Below are 21,509 nucleotides of genomic sequence, written 5' to 3' on the forward strand. Positions count from 1 at the left end.
TAATTGTGCTCCTTGGCTAGCCGAAGCAATTTCAAGGGTGGTGAGTCACTGAGTATGAAGTTACGTATTTTACATTTTACTTGTTATTCAGGCACTACATAGAGAGGTAGAAAGTATTATTACTTGAAAATTTAGACTTTTCCACTTTATGGTATCGTAGAGCATTTTCTAGGAGTGTTCGCATTGAAGTTGACGTCTTTTTGTTTAGGTACATGTTAACCCTTAAAAGTGATTATTATGATGTCTAAAAATATTTATTTAATTTATTAAAAAAATTAAAAATTAATATTTAATTTTAAAAGTATAAAAATAATTATTCAAAATTTATTATAAAAAATAAATTAAATATCAAATTATGAGTACCATAAAATTCACCAAACTTAAATGTGAAAAGCCATGAGACGTCTTTTTTAGATAAGCGTTGATAATTAGTAGTGCGCATTGGTTTCGGTTATGATATGAAAGGTCACAAAAAGATTTGAGACGAATCACCATTTTCTTTTGACGTGTATAAACAATAAGGAAAACAAAAACTACTAGTAGTAACATGATCTCTTTCCGAACATCGCTGTCTGTCTTCCTTTTTTTTTCCCGGTCAAGGAGAGAACATCACTAATTCTATTTATCATGAGTACAAGAATTGAAGACGCTGGAAAGAAAGTGAACTTTACCACTAATGATTTTACTTCTGTTAATTGTGGGATGATGTTTGTTGTGTCAAAATTTGTCCAAAGGAGCTCAGCGCTTGCTTTGGTTGGTATTAGTATTACCATTTCCCAACAGTACTTGATTGTCTATGGAAAGGCCAAAGATTTACGATTCGCTCAAGCATACTTTTTGAGAAATAGCCAGAGAATCCTGCTGGTGTTGCTGGTGGAGGAAAGTCTTCTTCAGGCATTGCAAACGGGCGAATCATCTTCTCCATTGTTTCTAATGTGAGATACGAACCTGTTCCCTGGAGCCTCTCCGGACCCATTATAGGCAGTGTGTGCTCCTGACGCAACGAAGTAGCCTCACAATCATTATTCTGCCAAGTATTTTAACACAACACACGTTAGTCACTGGATAAAATCAGTTCACATTGTAGTATTCAATGATCTTCCTCATGTATAACAAGTTATTGATCGGAGACTTGCTATCATATCAAGTACCAACAAATAGAAATAACGAAATTGCAAGGAGCGGGATAAAATATTAAAGAAGCTTTTGTAATATTAGGATGTTATTAAGGCCTTTTGAATAACACTACTCACTTCTTTTTGGTGACTAGACAAGAAAGAACCGAACCAAACAAGACTACTAATTTGATAGGAAGCTCTAGGAAAAAGATATCCATAAGGATCTTGAGCTTAATGGACATTGATTGAACCAGATTCCAGTACTACTTGTCCAAACATAGTAAAGAGCAATAGCAAGTGAGCAGCTCTAGTTTTCTTGTGCGAAATATACTTAATTTGATATGACTACCTCCAAGGGGGATAAATCAGCACCACGGCTGAAGGTCAGCTCTATGCGGTACCTTTTTGGATCTTCTAATGCCACCTGTGGTTTAAAAGTCAAGGTTCAGTAAATACATAGATAAATATGTAAATTATGCATCGCATTAACTCCAGTGATCCAGTTGTAATTGTCAAATTATTATTACTGCTCATGCTGAAATTATTGTATCTTTTAATTGGATAACTAGTAAAGTCATGTTTGGCAACATATTTGTTGCCTTTAACATCTCATGTGCATTGGGCGATTTCATATAATTATTCTAGATAACTCATTTGCAGTCAGCTGGGTTCCAGAGTGAACCATCATGTACATAGTTTAGTGGAACACTTAATCTAATGCCCAGCAAGTAAAACAGAAACAGATTAGAAATGCTAAACACAAACGGCCAAGATGATCTACCTCTGTGTTTTCAAACATTCTCAGAACAATCTGACTCATATAATCAAGCTCCCTTGTTTCACTTAGCCGCACTAGAGCATTATGGCAGACAAGAGACTCTTCTCCTTGAAGAGATTCATCCAAATTACAAAACCGAAGTACATTCATAAGTGAATGGATATGTGATTCCTGTCAACAATAAAGGCACAAGAAAGAGTACGGAAATTATTTGGGAGCAATTTTTGTGCAAATGGGCACATCATTTCTTATTAGTCCGTTTGGATGCATATTAGTTAGTATTTTGTAGGCCTACTTCTGCTTGAAATTTCAATACAATATGACAATTAAAACCAATTTCTATATAGAAGCTGTGTTATATTTGTTCCGTAAAAGTAGTGAACAACATTCGGTACATCAATACATATATACAACATACTATGAACCAAATACCTTCATTACAATGGATGTATAAAACAAGGGCTTCATATGAAACAAGATTAAGAATAATGGAAACAACAAAATTTTATAACAGTGAACTATCTATGGTAAATTGATGTATATTGCGACCATAAATAAAGGAAGAAGAATTGCTAGATATACAAGTGAAAATATACAATTGCACAAGCCAAAGATGAATTCACCAAAATCTTAAGCTTTAAGCCTTTGAGCTTAGAAGGTGACCCTAGAATTATTTTGTTATATATCAGGCATGCATCCTTGCACAGTCCTTTGAACTTTAAGCCTGTCCAATGCAAAAAGCCCATTTTATCCTATACTTAAAATTTTAATTTATTATGGAGATTTGGGCATTGAGGAACGATTATACATATACAGCAAGCTATTGGTAAGAGCCATTTTTTTCTAGACAAAAGGTCACACTTATAAATCTTATTCGATATAATTGATCAGCGTATTCATCTCGATATATTTTTATAAGTAGAATTGAAGAAGTTCTAAATGCAATATAATTAAGCATATTGTTTACAAACATGATGAGATTTGGTATAAAATAATGACTGATTTTTGTTGATAACATGAAAAATGGCTTTACTTTTAACAAACTATCCTGGGCCAATATGATGAAAGTAATTTGGAATTTCAAAGGAGTTCTTGGTAAAATTTCAAAGAGTGGCTTTTGAATATATACATATTGAATTTAGATAACTAGTTAAGTTGTTATATTACCCTTCTTGAAACCCCTCAAAGTAGAGGGAAGGGAGAAAATTTATCTTCTGAGAGTTTTATGAGATGATAGACAACTCACTGATGTAAAGTATAAGCGTGTCCGCACGTGACGCTCAGGTGTCCTCACATTTGCATACCTGGCAGAAAATAAAACGATTAGAATACAGCATGAAAATGCACAAAATCATAGGAGGACCAGATATTAACTTTGGATCCAAACGATATTTGGTTTGTTCATCATCATCATCTTGATCTATGGGTGTTTCATTCATGGACAAAGTGTTGGAAGTGGTGGATCTTCGCGCTTCATCGTTCCTGTGATGAAGTTTTGACTTGGCCTCTGCATCTTCCTTTTCAGTTTTCATGCTTAATGTGTGATCATCTTGGTTTTTCTTTAGCTCAGCAACACTAATGGCTTCCTCTCGAGTGTTCCTCAGATCAATTAAAAGTTTTCCCAATAACCGACGAGCTACCTGGATGGAAACAGTAGGCATAAATATATCAACTACATCAAACCAAAGTAAAACTCATAAGAAGTCTTTAACAACTTCCAAAGTAAAATTCATAAGTCATTGGCTTTAGAAGCTGCCTATGAAGTTGTGATGTGAAGATCAGACAACGATTTATATTGCATCACATATTAATATCCTGTCCTTCACTAAAGAACAAAGCATATTAATGCTGATATTTTTTTCCTGTGCATCAGAAGATCCAAAGAAGGACATCTGTTACTAGTCATGTATGGACTATACTTGTAACAGAATGAGCAGGATTATCATTAAGAGGTTGATGTAAAGATTATCACTAATTGTAACAAAATAGAGTATACTTGTAAAAAAAAGGAGCAGAATTATCCTCTATAGTTCATTTTGAAGATAAATGTAGAGGACATAGATTGATATTTGTGGGTTGGACTTATACAACTCTTCTACTTGGCTTCTTCAAAAAATATAAATAAAAAATAAAAATGCCTCTCGTACTTTGCTTTAATTTTCAGAATAAACAGAGAAACAAGATGAATAACATTAGACATTCCTTAAACCTAAATTTCCCTAGCCAATGTAGCAAGAAAAATTAAAATAACCACTTAAAAACTTATGTGAAATATATAACCTGGGGGATTCCTTATACAAAAGTTTACCTTTGAACCAATTTTCAGCTTTTGCTCTGGATTAATTCCATATTCATTTGGAATTACACCATCAGCAAGTGCCTGCAAATAGATCAGTAGAGGAATTAGCAAAGCAAAGAGAGTTGAACTCATCAGCTGAAATTGATACACAAGCAATTCTCATAGCCTTTTCCTACTATATATGACCTGCTAGATAGATTACACCACCTTATTGCATCCTATTGTAAACCATGTTAATAAACAAGAAATTTGAATTTAAGGACAAAGGATGGATCATTACACATATATAGCATGTCAATGATGTGCTTACATCATATAAAATCCTACACTATTCTTTAAAATGCACCATACACTTTGGAGGAGTCAAATCTATCAATTTGCATAAAATACATCTATGTACCTGAGCAACTTTGAAAAGCTCATCCAGTCCTTCTAGATTAAGATGGGCATTGTGCAACAGATCATATCTGTAACACATAAGCCAACATTAACTTACTACCAGAAAAGTGTAATGATAACTACATACTTAAGTGGAGCCTTCAATCTATTGTTGATGCTCATAATGCTGCATTCTGTCACTAGTCACTACTTATTTTTCCTGGGTTGGTTTACATTCTAACATCGGTTCAAGACAATACAAGAAATTCATTCAATTTTATTTGGATGTTGTCGGTGACTTTTGATAGAGCACAGAGGCATCGATTTACTAAGAATTGCTGTCATTAAACGTGAAAATCATATGCCTTGATTTGTGTTAGCTATTTTTACATCACTTTTGTCATATATACATATCCCAAATTAGTTCTCTAGTACGAATGATATCATCCAAGAACATGGAGGGTGAAAATGAAAGAAAAGATGGTTTGATACTATGATAGACATAAGGAACAGATTATACCTTAAGTTCCATTCATATGAAGAAATCTATAAACAAGCACCAAGGAAATGAAAGCCATGACAATAACCCTACTATTTATATTGATAAGAATTTTGGCAAACACTCATGATCTACGTCCACAATTGCAATGTTGCAAAATAATTGTAGAGTTGGACATGAGCCTTTTTTTTGTCTGGATAAAAGGAAATACGGAAATAGATACTAAATTAGCATAGAAACATAAAATACGAGGGTACTCACTTGCATGAATCATAAACATCTGGAATCTGAGTAATATCAAAGCGCCTGTGCAAGTATAAACAATAATAAGTGGAGTTTATAACTAGCATACTCCTTCTTGCAAGAGTACATTTAAAAGTGTGGTTTATCCAATCCCACCTAACCATGTACTAACATGCAAGGTCAAATGCCATTGCTGTGAAGCATCTTACCCGGAAATTTAAACTATTAAATAAAGGCATCTAATAATTTATATCTACAGTATTAATGAAAGTAAACCAGAAATATTTCAGAGAATTTTAATTAATGAACGGACAGTTACAAGTTCCACATAATATCTCTTTTTTTCTTTCTTTTTTTTTCCTTTTTTTTTTCAGTTGTACAACATTGCTACAAGAAACGAAAAAAGCATACTAGACTATTATAGATGAAAGGAGAAAAAAATTGGAGATAATTTAATAGTGGATGCAATTAAGAGTAGTTTCATCTATAGAAAACAGAAGATATATATAAAATCAAATGTGACATCTTTTGGTATGTATGTAAACAACATTTGAATGGCAATCCATGTTTAACAGTGAATTGCTAATATCAGAAATCAAAGACATACATCTGAGAGACAAGATTAAATCGATAAGGAAAATGCTTACTCCTTGCGTTCATTATACAACTCCCTTTCAAGCTTGTTCCACCGAGCATACATCAGTAGAAACCCCTCACTTCCACAAGGTAATCCAGCAGCTATACGATCAACATCCATATTTGTCTTGCCAAGAGCCGTTGCTTGGTCATAAGGAGTGTTTACATCATATAATCTTCTTTCTGCAAGTTTCTTATCTTCATCTTTTGCAAGTAGTCTTACTTGTTCAGTAACCTTCCTAGTCAACTTCACCTGTTTGTTATATATGCAAGGGCAAAACATTAATAATCATTACCACTTAGCTATTTTTCTAGAGTAGTTTTTAATTGCATTTCCACAAGAATATTTTTACAAGGAAGAAATTCAAGCATTAACTTCTTCTGAGAACAAGATCCTGGATAAATAGATTATAAAAGTACCCAACTTATTTTTTCTCAATTAGAGGAAGGAACTGAATAAGTTTGAACGAAAATAAATAAACAAATAAATATTTCTCAAGAGGATAGTGGGTACTCTTGCTGCACGGACTGAACAATCATTTCTCTCAAGAGGAGACCATGTTGAAGGTCAGAGAAGGAGACAGACATAAGAATTCCATGGGTTTTGCTAAACAGCGGAGACCGGTTTATATACAATGAAAAGAAAATCTGTACATATTACATGATATGAACAATTAACTACTTTATCCTAATGGATCCTATGAGATTCAGAGATTGTAACTATTCCTACAATATCCTAACACATCCACAGATATTCTAACAATGTTAATTACCAAAAAACTACCAAACACTGTAACAGGATATTTTGAGTAACTGAATGTTAGCTCTCATCCTACTTATAACAATTTTTCAGAGGAGGCTTGTGGGGAAAGTTGCATTGCATCAAGGGTAGAATAGTAGATTAGGTATTTGGCATATGAGTTAGTTATCCTAATCAAGCTGGCAGAGTTAGTTTCTCAAGTCATAACTCTCCTAATCTAGTTACAGAGTTTCCTAGCTCACTCTATTATCGCCCCTAAGGTCCTGCAAATCTCTCAAGTCATAACTTCGCTTTTGGAACTGCTTTGCTCAATAGGTCTGCAGGTTGCTGGTCAGTGGGAATGTGAGCACTAAAAGCTTCCCTTCCATTATCCTTTCTCTCACAAAGAATAGACTCAATTCCATGTGCTTGGTTCTATTGTGAAGGACTGGGTTGTCAGAGTAAACCACTACTCTAGATAAGCCTAAATAAGTTCAGCTGTAAGGTCTACCATGCTGCAATATTCTGCCTCAGTATTGGACCTTGCAACTGTGGTTTGCTTTCTATGAAGTATCTATATCCATCATTGAACAAGGGCTGGGCCCCAAAGATCAGTGAAACAAGCTTTATAAGGGGTAAGCATTACAATGATGAAATGAAATAAAGAAAGCATGCTATAAGAATCAGATATCCTTAATTCAGAAGGTGCATTTCAGCCTCCCATCCAAATAACAAGAGAAGAGTTTATGCACCATGGCACTATTATATTTATAAAACCTTACCAACTTCGGAAGTAATTCTGATGCATTGGGTGGCAATCCAGCACCATCAACTGTCCAAGGAAATTCAGCTGATTCATCACTATCAGCTGTATTCGTACCAGAGGTAATAAGATCATACAACCGAGCCTACAAAAGTTTATTTAAGCCAATAAATAAAAAAAATGTCACCTGTGAAACAAAACACTTTAGAAACCAAATATTAGTAGTTTAGAAATTTCTATTTGAAACCTGCAGAATGGTCCCTTGTTTATTAGTTACTTTACAAGTAAACTTACATGAGACAAAGATCCAATGTTGGTCAACAGTATTAAATGAAAAATTCTGTGTTAGAAATTTTCTTAGTTGTGTGAGATTGGCAGCCACAAATGTCTAGATGTAGAAAGTGGAACATATAACTCAGCATAGAGATTACAAACCTTGGCTGCTTCCATTTCAATACTGGCATTTTCAAGCCCATCCAACATGGAGGAGTCCTTGCTAACGAGTGAAACCTGTAATAAAAATTACCATTTCAGGGAAACATAGCAACACAAAAACCACACAGAACATTTTCTTCAAGGGGGAAAAACACAAACCAGGATTGGTGTTAGTTGCCCTTCTAGGTCAAGAAGACCTTTGGCAAATGCAGCAGCAGACATCTGTTTAAAGAAGCCATGTAAAAAATGACTCATGATGGCAAAGGACCCATCAGGAAAATTAGAAAGTAAGTCTAGACATCAAATACAAAGAAATAGCTAAAAGATGCAAGATATGGTTGGGTGGCGTGGTGAGTGCAACATATGGCATACCTGGACACGACCCTCATCAGAGCTGTAAATCTTAAGATCATGACGGTATGTACTATGAAGGCGAAGCAATCCCGTACCTTCACCTGCAATTTGAAACCAAAAAATGATTTTCCTTCATTATACATAGTAGAAACCACTGTAAAGTCAACAATGAATGATATAAAAATGCAAGACCATGTATGAAATTAATATTACATTGACTAAAATAAGACGAGCACAAATACCAGAATTTTTCATTACAAACATATTATGTTGGTATTGGTCTTAAGCAAGTGTGCACATACCACACAACCTATTGCGAAATTTGGAAAACTGAATGATGAGGACCCTTTGCAGAATTCACATGTACCATACCATAATCAAGCAACTTTTGACTAGGTAGAATCAGCTATAAAGATCAAATAATGCTAATGGACTAAATATGATCATTTCCAAGACCATCAGCATACTCCTGACCATTTGGGATCGGATTTAATTATATAAATTCGTGAAGCTTTGTATTTTACTTATGGAAAAGTTATGGATATGTTTAAATGAGTATGTTCTCTCTTTCACCATCATTGCCATCATAGCCGCCATCAACATGGCAGCCGCCACCATCATCATATGTACACACATATGGAGGGATTGATTGATACTAGCATAAGATTGCAAATGTCAAGTCTTGCAAACTTGATGCTTTAAACATCTAGTATTGGGCATAAGGGAGATAATTTTAATTCCCACATTGCTTAACGATAAAGCCAAGGTAGTATTTATAAACACCTGATCAATTCTATCCTGTTCAACCGACTTTCGAGATTAGTTAGATCTATGATGCTATAAGGATGACACAATTTCATGGGCTTGATGTGTGGACAATACAATACTCTCTCTTGGATAATGGGAACAACTAGAGTTGAATATTACACCACTCAGTCATAAAGACTATGATACCATGACATGAACTGTCTTTTTTTATTTTTTATTTTAAGTGAGTAGAGGCCTAAAAATGGTTCCAAGTAACACTAACAAGTACAATCGGTTTGTCAGAAAAGAAGTTCTAAAGTGCTCTAAAAAAAATTAGTGCTGTTAAAGGAATGTTTTAGAATTCTTTTTCTAATTTTTTAAACTGAGTTAGAGGCTTAAAAAATGCTTCTTAGTTCCCAAGTACAATTGGTTAGTCAAAATAGAATTCTAAAATGCTCTAAGAAAAAGTCAGCGCTGTTAGAGGAATGTTTTATTATGCTTTTGTTCTAATATTTTCAACTGAGTTAGAGGCTTAAAAATGGTTCTAAGTTAACAAGTACAATCAGTTAGCCACAATAGAAGTTCTAAAGTGCTTTAAGAAAAAATCAGCGCTGTTAAAGGAATGTGTTTATTATGCTTACATGTTTTCCGATGGAAAAAGAAATTTTATTACGCTTACATGTTAAATGTATGACAAACAGAATTATAAAGCAGGGGTTTTGAAAGATGCTTGTTTATAAAGCAAAAAATAATACTAACATGTAGAGAATAAAGACAAGTTATCTTAGAAAAACCAATTCACAAAATTAGCAAAGCTAATCTGTGCAGTTGCTTCTGACCAAGAGTTTGCTATAATAGGAGAAAGACATTGCTGACTAGCAGAATATAAAGCTGGAGGACTGAATTGTTGTCACTAGTTATTTTCTATATGGACCATAGAAGGGGGTTATATTCTCAAATGGGACGATGAAGTGATTTGCAAAAATATTGGGTGTACCTGCAAATCGTGATTCGTGATATTGTTTCCTGGAAAACCACTATTTGTGATATCTGATTTAGGAAAATCACTAATAACTGACATGCAAACATTGATGCACATATATTTCTTTACATGTTTCTGAGAAATTGCTATTATTGATTTCTTGCCTCCCAAAGTCGATTTTTCCCATCCTATATTTATCAAAAATCCAACATTTCATTTTACGGAAATATGCCAGGGCCCATATTCGAAATGTTGAGCTGAATTTTGTAATATTTAGTTAAGAAAAAGATATTTGAATTTTACCTGGATACATTTTGTTTCGGAAATATCTTCCAAGTTCTTCAGCCTGTAACAAAGTAATTAAATAAATTACAGAACTGGGAAACTAAGATTATAACTGAAAACTTAGTACTTATTAGTCACCAAAAAAAAAAAAAAACTGAAAACTTATTTTTCACAACAAAAGTAGTTATTCAAATTCTAAGACTAAGTAAAAGCATTTCTTTATTTTGTATGTCTATAAAGCAGAACCTGCTTTCTGCCAGCATGTGTAAGAACACCACCATATTTTAGAACCATAAGAGCTTCCGTGGGTCGTTCTTCAACTTCACCATTGCTGTTTGTCACTTTGACCCATTTTAGTGGCTTTAGTTGAACCTTCCTATATATGCCAGAGAAATGTCCTCCCTGATAATGTTAAGAAAGGGAAAAGGAATAAAATTTTAAAAACCCAAAAGTGCGTGAAATGAAATAATATTTAATTGAGAAAAGCATTGCTGCCCTTTAACTTGGGGGTTTTATAGTTGTCTTTTTTTCTTTTTCCCTTTTTTCCTATATGCAAAATGCTTTGGCATGTCATAGCTAATTGACAATATCTTGTGTTATACACAACAGTTAACTTCATTAACTGTTGCATTAACTGTTGGAAGATGGATCTTTAGTCTGCCTTATTTTTGCCTAATCTTTAGCCAATTGGAGTTTCGGCTTCAGCCATCTTTTTTTTTCTTTTGGGTGTCTAGCAATGAAGTTTCATTCCATTCACATTAATCAATATTACAAAAAAGATTCCTCCCTCTGAAGTTTGTGTATTCCACACCAAATGGGCCTGCAGTATCCAATAGAACATATGGGACTGAAATTTCATTTAGCATCTACAATTGAAGTAAAAGTGTGACACAGAAGTTAATGGAGAGAAGTTGGTAAACATAATTTATGTTTCACAGATTCAAAGCTCACTTTTCAATAACTAGTTCATTCATAACACAAAGCATACTCATTAGTATAATAGGAGAAACGCTGTCAAGAAAATTAGTAACCTCCTCAAGGACTGCTTTAACTTGGCGAAGTTTTTCAGCATGCTCAACCTCTTCAGCATCACTGTCACTTTCTCGATCTGGTCTAAATATCATAAAACAACATTATACCTCCATTTGGTGACTAAAGCTCGTCGTCTAGATATATTTAAAGCATTAAACCCACAAACAACAGGGATCGGCTTCCTTCATGAGTTTTTTTAACCGAAATTCATTTTATTTTTCCTCCTTTTCGATTGTTATGCCAACTCGAAAGATTTTGAATCCATTGATTTAGAGAAAATCATTTTCAACATTATTACATATGCTACACATTGTACAAAATGAATCACATAATTTTAGGTAAACTATCTAAACTAATCTAATAAAGTCCAATAACAACAGATATCATAACATTATAGACAAAAAAAAAAAAAGAGGGTCCATATACTAACTACAAAAAAAAAGAGGGTCCATATACTAACTACCAAAAAAAAAAGAGGGTCCATATACTAACTGTCTTAGGGATTGTACGGTACGTGTCCTAGGACAATGGGGACAGAGACACAAAGACAATACAGTTGTATCTCTGTATTGCATTTGGTTATAGTAGACAGAACCCAAACCACTCCTCCATTCCATTCCCACTACCTTCAAACCCTTCACTCTTAAATCCTACCTTTTTAATCTCATCAATGCTCCATTCAAAAATGTAAGAGAGAAAAAGGGAGAGGCAGAGGAGAGAGAGAGAGTGAAAGAAGGAGAGGTGGAGGAAGAGGAGTAGGAGTAGGAGGAAGTCGAGAGGTGGAGGAAGGGTAAAGTGACAGAAGGTAGAGGAAAAGGTAAAGTGACAGAGTAGAGGCAAGGGAAGGATGCAGTGAAGAGAAAGTGACATAGAGAAAGGATAAATTTCAGAATTATGAAGAAAGAGTGAGGACATGTTGGTCCAACACATTTTATTTAGTGCCTTTTTCCCTGTCTCTCCTGCTCCTGCCCCACCCCAGGGACACAAAATTTGTGTTCCTTCTATCCTGGGACACAAATGTTTGTCCTTCTGTGTCTGTCCCAAAAGCAAACAAGTTTTGTCCCTCTGTGTCTCTGTCCCCAGTGTCCGAGGACACAAACCAAACACACCCTTAATTTTCCTTTTCTCTTCCCACCAGAGCTTACAAGTGTCTATATTAGTTTCATGTGAAAAGGGAAAAAGAGAAGTTGGAGACACAATTGTTATTGTTCAAAGCAAAGTAAGGATTGATAAACATAGAAGTTTTGAGAATATAGTAGATGGATCATGAGCATGAAACTGTAGAGAAGCCAACAAGATCAACATTGAAGTCTTTGTAGGTTAAATACCTAGTGCGAGGGACCAGCATTCGTGTGGCATCTAACAGCTCTTGCAGCTGAATAGCACTTTTAAGCTTTGCCTGTTAACATAAGATTATTTGATCATGTATGGCAGGTCATGAGTTCATGCGCTCAAATAAAACCAAAAGAATGTCACTAAAGTACTACAAAATAGCATTACCTCAGATCTAGGTCGGCCTCCATTGTATTTTATCATTATGTTCAACAGGCTTTCTTCAGTAACCTTTAACTTCACCTTCTGTTTAGGAGTTCTATCACCACTGCGAAAGGTTAAGAATATTTATATGTAGAAGATATCATGTTTAAGGAATCAAAGAAAAAGTAGAATAGAACATACTGGCAAATAACAGCAATTACGCAACGTAATTCTTCCGCGAGTCCAAAAGTGCCATTAATACCACTACCCTGACGAGTTAGTGACTCACAAGGAAGGAGTACTTCACTTACTTTCCATGGTAACGTTGGTGGAATGACAGAAGAAAGATGAGGTGCTTTTACATCTAATAACATCTTCCGCAGTACACAGGCAGCATCATCGTAATACCTTGAGAAGCATCAAGGAAAAATGAACAATTTTTGCCAAGAAACAAACATAGAGAAACAATGTATCATAAAGAAAAGATAATATAGATTGTGAAAATGAGAAAAGTTGTCATAATGCATGCAGTGCCTTTTTTTTTAGATTTTTCTCCCTTCTATTTTACAATATGACAACCTGTACAAGATTTTCAAATTTCTAATGCTTGTTACAGCACATATTGAAAATGGGATTCATTAAGTAATTTTCATCACTATGTACTGCCTACAGCATACTAAACTAGAAAATTAGTAGGTTAGAAAGAATATCTAACATTCTTATGTAACTACTTATGATATTCATAAGCACAGTGTATAGGAGGCAGTAACCCATTTAAAGATTGCATTGACATAGATACCTCTTTCAATTTCTTCCCTCTGTGCAGCCATATTTTTGTTTTGCACAATGTTTATGGGTATGAGAGTCAGCCCCATTCTAAGGCCAAGGCAAATCACAAGCCTCAACATAGGCTTAGTGTTGCTTTCCAAACACCATCCAACAAGGGACTGATAGAAGTTAAAATCAATTATAAGCCTACTAAATTTCATGAATGCTTTTGCGTTGCATTTTTCTTTCTTCCTTTGACAAAAAGTTATGTTATACATGTTTTGTGATTGGCCCCACAACTATTGTTTTGATCAAAACTAATAATTAACCACAATATAGAACATATTGGCCATCTACCAACTCCATTAATCAAATAATCTCAATGGAAGGTTTAAGAGATGCAATTGAAAGACATAAGCCAGTCATCAACTAGAAGCATACTGCCAATTGGAAGAACCACAGAATATACAGCTACAGAAGTTACTTGTGTGAGTTTTTAACAAAGCTCCAGCCATTCACATCGCAAACATAAGAACGTCCATTGCTTCTCAAAAGATCAAACCCACAAACCTGCACGCAAACGGAAATATTTATGGAAGGAACACAGAGGAAAAGAAACTTGCATGTTATCTTGCTACATAAAGAAACACCCATTTCAATTCTCATTGTTGAATTTTTTTATCAATTCTACATTATAGAAACATACCGATTGTCTGAATGCAATGCAAACCTCTCGAGCCATTTCCTTCTCAGCAGGAGTCAGTAACACTGGATACCTAACCTGCCAAATAAGAAAAAAAAGATACGTTGCATTACAAAGTAGTATATTTTGTCTACAAACCTACCTAATATCTGTAATGAAGACAACCATTGCATGTTCACATTATCAAAGAACAAACACTAGCATTTACATAATGGCAACCAGAAAAAGGCCAATACCAAATAGAGGGCTATTACAGATAAGAAATTCTCTAAACCAAGGTTTTATCATTGCTTGCTTTTTTGAGGAAGTTGAAGGTCTAAAATAAAAATTACATCCTCTTTCTTTGTAGTTTAAAATGGGGATATTCACTCTCGGAATGTGAGAAACGAAGGAAAATGAATGTTGATAAGAGGATTCAACAGAGGTTACTGCCTCTTCACTCTCATCCAACTTCTTTGGGTATTGATTTAAATTATTTTTCCTCAAAATCCAGTCCCTTGGCTCACACACACAACCTTGTCCTCAACTTTGAAACCCATGATGGTGTGGAGATGGCTCCCCTCAATATTCCTTTGAAATTATTCCACCTGTCACAGCAACTCATACGCCAAATTGCCCATTTTTATGATATTTGTGGCCCCACCAGTTCAAAAGCTTGTGACAAGATACCTCTTCCTCCTTATTTCTTGTTGCTCCTTGTATTCCATGCTTCTTATATGTATCCAGATCTTCTGGATTGAGAGCTTCAATACTAATTGAAAGAACTAGCTCAATATTTAAGAGATCCCTCCCTCTCCTAGTGTTTCATTTGGGAAACCACACTTGCACCACGTTTTGGTACACCTTAAGATATACACCTTCCGTTTTTAGAAAATAGTGCACATTTATTATATTTGATTCTTTTTTAGGGTTTAGGGTTTTGGTACACCTTAAGATATACACCTTCCGTTTTTAGAAAATAGTGCACATTTATTATATTTGATTCTCCTCATCATATTCACTTTTATATATATAAATGAGAGGTATACATAAAAGGTGTATAAAAAAAGTGGTTCAAATAACACAATTTGTTTCATTTTATCTCAACTAATGCTCTCTCCTCTCATAACACCTCTTTTATACATTTTCTGGATATTAAGTAACTGTGATTCCTAATTTCTTAAGACCATTAATATACACCTAATTCCTTTTATTGTAGAAAGGGTACATCTGATTCGATTACTGGCTACATGATTGGAGGCACCTGAATCAATTATCAAAGAATTTGGATTATAAGTAGAATGAGATTCAAATTATAAGTTGTCCATGAGAGAAATCGAGGTGATATGGATCTGAGTTTTCTTGGCTGCTTCTTATTAAAGATACTCCTAAAACTCAACACATTATAAGACCATTGACAGACTTAGACAAAGGACTCTTGCAACAAAAAGCAATAAACTACAAAGGTAGGATTTGAATCACTGGCCACTTGAAAAAGAACCAGGCAGCAGCTAAAAGAGGTTTGGTAAGTGGCACATGAGCTAAACATGTTGACAAGATATTCTAGCAAAAAAGCATCAATGATGACAACTCAAACAATGGCACTTGAAACATTAGCGGATCTGGACAGTCTAAACAAGGTTCTAGCTCACTTGGACAAATTAGGGAGTTAGGACTAGGAACCTAACGTAACAGGAGCAGCTGCTTGTTGCGCTAGATGAATCTGAACCCTACCTCAAACATCAATTCAATGCAGAATAGAGTGTAAATTGTGGTGAATCAATTACGGAGAGAACTCCCAGGATTTGAAACTCATACATTGATTGTGTAATTACAACCTCCAACAGAAGAAGGAAGCAATACTATGATAAAATAAGAGAAGATTCCTAAATGATTTTTACATTTTTCTAATTGATATCATAAATTTAGAAAACAATTTGAAATTTCTTCAAATCTCAATCTCCAACATAATATTAGATAAAATAAATCAAATGAACCATAATATAGTTCTACTAAGAAAATGGCAAACGTCATAAACTACAAATTATTCATTCTGTTGGCAATCATGGGGAGATATCAAGCACGGTTTTTATTCACTTCATGGTAAGCATATTTATAATACACACAAATATAGAAGCTTTAAAGTTGCCAAATTTTAAACCAAAAGGTTTTGACTTTAGAGTTTAGACTGTAAATGATATGATGACAAGCCAAGAAGACAAAAGTCTACCCTTAGATGGAAAAAGAAGAGAATGTACTATTTTGCACACTACTCACTTCCTTCCCGTCAGGATTTCTCATAACAACACCATCAACAACGGGGGACTTCCTTGCCTCAGCATGAGCATATTCAGGACCTACTGTATAAACCTACAATCATTTTGTTAAAATTCTCATATACCACTTTAATATGTTGGAAGATATGAAGAAAGTTGTAATTATCAGAAACAACCCAAATATATTTAAAGTTATGTATTTCTTGTTTTTTCCAAGGTAAAAAAAAAAAAAAAAAGCAGCACAATCTCAAAACTGCCAAACCTTAACATCTGTCCCTCCAGTTGGCATGAATTCCTCATAAATATATGAGCCTTCACGCCTCACTCTTCTCACCTCCGGATGGAACTCGCTGGACCTGTTGCCAACCTAAGATCATGTAATACCCAAAACAGAGACCAAGTTGTTCATTATATTTCAATCAAACAACTCAAAAAGAAAGGGAAATCAGAAGCTGTGAAAAACTTGTTGAAGAATCAACTCACTCGAAGACCAAACAGTTATAATGCCAAAATGTGTTTTGGACTTTTTATAGCAAATCACTACATGCTTTCTTAAGAATTAGTGCAATAAAATCAAGCAGGATACCACATGAAAATTCCAAGCAAGTTATCTTACCCTCCTTATAATAGACTAAGCTAATGCATATTACATTGATTGAGCTAATTTTCTTTTGTTATCTATGTGCATAACTAAACGAAAAAAGGCCAGTCACATAATTTCCAGAGAGACCGGCATAATGGAATTTCCTAGAGACTAAAGTTACTAAGTTACACCGTCACAAATTAGGGAGAATCAAGTGTCAGCCAAAAGCTTACCTTCCTAAATAATTCCTTCATACCTCCACCTGCTGAACTGGGATAGTATATCATTATATGGTGGTTGTCAGCTTCACAAAGGCATAAAAAACAGCTATTACCACATTGAAGAAAATACATCAGCAAGTGCGTATAGGTAGAGAGAAAGAGTGTCTATCAGACTATCAGTGGCTTATTGTGGTAATGTGAGAAGAATAAATCATAACCATTGATAAGAATTATAAGATCAAGATTATAACATAATGTCATGTGACTATTTTAAGTAGTTATATGGGTTCATATATTTTCTATATTGACTGTACATGTAAAAAGTAAAACGAATCATGTGAGAGGAGTATATTTTTGAGAAAAATGAGGAACATATCACAAGAGATGGATCATGTATATACCTAACAAGAACCAATAGTGGACTTCCTTTAAGGTAGAGGAGCTAACTCCCATTTACCCACTGCTCAAGAGCCAATATCTCATCAATCATGGATATCTTAGTTTAATCACTATCAAGTATCAACTGACATTTTGAAAATACTATCCTAAACCAAGAACTACTATGAAGACCTAGCAAGAAAGGAATCCATCCACAAAACAACCAAGAAATGGCCAGCATGCTAGAAGTTGGAGATACTTACATTCTCAGTTGGTGTGTCACATTCTCACACCACCCTTCGAAAGAGGGTTTTCACCAGGATCAGCCCCATTCAGGCCTTTACTGTTTTTAAAATTATCGAATAACTGTCTAGTTCATCATTGTTTTCAAGCCCCTGTTCTGCAATATTTTTGTTTTAGTTTCTTTCTATAAGTTTAACAAGGCGTATGTGTGTGTGAAATGCTTTCCACAATAGTGGAGTATCTTATTTGAATCCCATGCATTGAACGTTACCCTATTTTTGCGGTTTTCCCACAACCACGTTATATATCTCCTGATTCATATGCATTCTCTGTAAACCCCCACAATAACTTTAAAAAATAAGTGGAAAGGACAACCTTGCCTCGTCAACTTCAAAAAATCTTCGGTTTAGTAGTCAAAGAATTTCAGATCATCTAAATAATTGTGGATAGAACTCCTAATGGGACTAAAGCCCTGTAGGAGAAACCATCAGTTGTGATACTGTGACAATATGTTGAATCAACAACTTTGGTGAATCACAAAGCTTCTAAACCTGCCATTCTTTCTAGAAAAGAGTCAAGTCAGTTTGCACATTATAATCAATGGTTGAATGATTTAGTGTAAAAAAATACAGTCTGGTACACAAGCATCCCGCGTTATCACAGGGTCTGGAGCAGGGCCGCACCCAAAGGGTGTAATGCAGGCAGTTTGACTTAATAATTGCATAAGTGGCTGATTTCTAGGCTTGAACCTGTGATCTTGAGGTCACACAAAGACAGCTTATCCACTGCTCCAAGGCTCCCCTTTGATCGTTTAATTAGAGTTGGCCCCCAAATTCGCCATGCTAGAACAATTTGATCATGATATGACTACCTTTTTACTAAGGCCAACTCTATTGCTAGTACACTCAGGTATAATTGCAAAATGGTTGATACTATGTGCTACCAGTTCCTCATGCCATGTGTCCACATTAGCTCCTAAGAAATTCCTTGAATAGAGAATTTAGTTACTTGATTACTTTGAGCTCCTTCACTCCCAATAGACGATAATATAATTCAACCAGTCGAAACTATATGGTGTACTTAGGAAATGTAGCAAACTTTGAGATTGGGAAAAATATGGAGCTTGAGGCAGATGTCGAGGTTGTCTCTAGTGTACTTATTGCAAAAGAATATAGCATAGTTAAGAACCTGGCCATTCACTTAATGGGTTTCCTACAATGTCTGTTAATATTTCTCAGTCCAAAAAAGAACTAAAATCAAGATTTCAGTGGCAATTTATTTGAAGTATCTATAATTTGAAGGTAAAACAAACTCCTAGCAGTACCATAGTCTTGGCAACTCAACAATTACATGTATCATTATAGTTTCTGGATTATTGATTATGGTGTCTCTAATTATGTTGCCAGTATCTTTTCATAGATCCCCTCATTCCATTACATTAACAAATAATTCTAAGATTGTTGAAAGCGGACTGGCCTTGTATCTCAATCACGATCTATGACTCCAGAATCAGTTTTCATTTATTCCTCCTTTTGAATCCAATCTCATAGTCACATTAATCAAAATCCAATTATTAACATCCAATGCTAATTCTTTGGACATACAGGATCATGGTTGAAGCAGGAAACAAATTGCCTGGCCTTTATTTCCTTAGACATCTTCTGTGGTTTGCACTATTTTCAATCTCCTAGTCTTCTTCACTTACAGTTGGGACATCCAGGTTGTCAGAACCTCAACACATAAGATTCTTAGTCTTGTTAAAATAAAGCAATTGAACTTTTAATCATGACAAAAGCATATGCCAGCATCTTTTGAAGTTAATAATAAAATGTCTCTTTTTCTGTTGCTCATTGCTATATATGAGGACCGAGTTGTGGGTATACTTCATGATAAAGTTTTTTTCACCATAATATCTAAGCATTCACAGGTACTTCAAATGAACGGATGTAACTATTTTGGTATCTGCCTCGTTTTACTCTCAATTCAAATCAAATCATAAGTGATATAGTGTACACACACAAACACACAAGGGGAAAAAAAAAAAAACCTTACATCAATAGGTTCTCCACAAATGGCTTCAAAAACGCACACATACCTCAACAAATCTTTTCCTCAACAAAGTAATCCAGCTGTTCGTGTGATTCCTAATTACAAGGCATATCTTGGAACAGGATTCAAACATTTCAGACGCTTGAACAAAATAGAATATAAAAAACGTCTAATTAGCAAGCAACATATAGCGGTTTGGCTGTAATATACAAGATAGTACTTTCCTTGTTTACATGAAGTGGGGAGGCAGTGGTAGGCAGAATAACAACATACCAGTCAAAGACACAAACAACACATAGTTTTCGATTAATGCACAAGCCATACAGGTCAGGCCTATTGAAATCCAGCCAGATTTTTTAAGAAAACAAGGTTTACACGTTGGCTATTATAAATTTCTATTGGATATGTAAATAATCAAACAACTAAAATATCTGTGCAGTTAACCAAGCTGGATTGATCGAGCAGTTAGCTCATCGTCCACTTAAGTAGTAGTTAGGAACTTTGAATCCTGCTTGTGTATGTAGCAACCGTTGGCTAGTGGCAACCCTTAATAGAACTCCGATCCACGGATTAGTCCTTGTCTGCCAGGTTGGGGGATACTATGGAAAACCAATATATATATATATATATATATATATATATATATATATATATATATATATATATATATATATATATATTCCTTATATTTTTATGAGGACAAGACTTAGAGGTACACAGCACGTTACAGAGCACTACAAAAATTCTTCATTTATATCATTTTTTGGAGATGTGCAATAATTAATATTTTCTTTTCATAGAACTAAGCAAAATAAAGAAAGAAATTGATTAAACTTACTTCATATACTTTCCTTCGGTCATGAAGAAGGTGTTGGGGCTCCAGTTCATTTACTAGAAAGGGTCTGGATCACGATGCAAGAGTAGGTTAAGATATATATATCATGATGCAAGAGTAGGTTAAGATTTAAACTTGCATCCTTAGCCTAGAAAATCAAAATTGCTACCACATCAATAACAAAAAACATCTTGAGAATATTCACACATGATAGGTCATTAAATGTAATCAGCAAAAAGTAGCTTACTACTTCTATTTTACTACATGAAATTCTATAAGTCATCTTTGCACAATTTCAGCATTTACATTGATATTAGATATGCCATGAATTCACTGCTTATTTCTAATTTAAAATGCACGATTTTTCACTAATATTCAGTTTGACATCCCACAAAAAGTTGGAGAAACGCTTATTAGTGAAAAGATGGTATAATCTCCTCTTAGATGGTTTATTGGGAGAAGAAAGAGTATCCAGCCAGGAGAGTAGACCAGATGAGTGATAATCCAGTGGTTAGAAGCAAAAGAAGATCTAAGAAAACTATGAAGGTAGCTCTAAGAAGAGATCTAAGCATAAATGAGTTTACTCCAAATAGAAGCTTTTGCACCCTATATAGCCATACCCACCTAATGAGATAAGAATGTTGTTTGTTGTAGTTATTGTATTCAATTTCATATTCCATCTCCAAGTTAAAACATAACTCTCATTTTGA

General features: G+C 34.6%; 1 protein-coding gene across 18 annotated transcripts; it reads right to left on the reverse strand.

Moving 5' to 3' along the window:
* Nucleotides 1–477: 477 nt before the first annotated feature.
* LOC112716357 (inositol hexakisphosphate and diphosphoinositol-pentakisphosphate kinase VIP2) lies at nt 478–20,872 on the reverse strand. 18 transcript variants are annotated; one of them, XM_025768253.3, is made up of 25 exons: nt 20,803–20,872; nt 17,307–17,377; nt 16,753–16,857; nt 16,492–16,584; nt 14,239–14,313; nt 14,017–14,102; nt 12,966–13,172; nt 12,789–12,888; nt 12,617–12,687; nt 11,288–11,369; nt 10,503–10,658; nt 10,275–10,317; nt 8,261–8,343; nt 8,048–8,110; nt 7,889–7,963; nt 7,473–7,598; nt 5,963–6,204; nt 5,334–5,378; nt 4,596–4,662; nt 4,205–4,276; nt 3,271–3,536; nt 3,143–3,200; nt 1,900–2,067; nt 1,468–1,542; nt 478–1,027 (listed from the first exon to the last, which is right to left on the reverse strand). In XM_025768253.3, exons 2-25 carry the CDS (start codon nt 17,358–17,360, stop codon nt 767–769), a joined length of 2,673 nt encoding a protein of 890 aa, XP_025624038.1. In that variant the 5' UTR covers nt 17,361–17,377; nt 20,803–20,872; the 3' UTR covers nt 478–766. The 18 variants fall into 18 exon arrangements, 15 of the variants coding, with proteins under 15 accessions (XP_025624038.1, XP_072061464.1, XP_025624039.1 ...); XM_072205363.1 differs by having other exon boundaries at nt 13,974–14,102; nt 20,803–20,868; XM_025768254.3 differs by having other exon boundaries at nt 16,753–16,846; nt 20,803–20,866.
* Between the last annotated feature and the right edge of the window lie 637 nt (nt 20,873–21,509).

This window comes from Arachis hypogaea, chromosome 10, assembly GCF_003086295.3.
Source record: "Arachis hypogaea cultivar Tifrunner chromosome 10, arahy.Tifrunner.gnm2.J5K5, whole genome shotgun sequence".
Classification (NCBI taxonomy): Eukaryota; Viridiplantae; Streptophyta; class Magnoliopsida; order Fabales; family Fabaceae; genus Arachis; species Arachis hypogaea.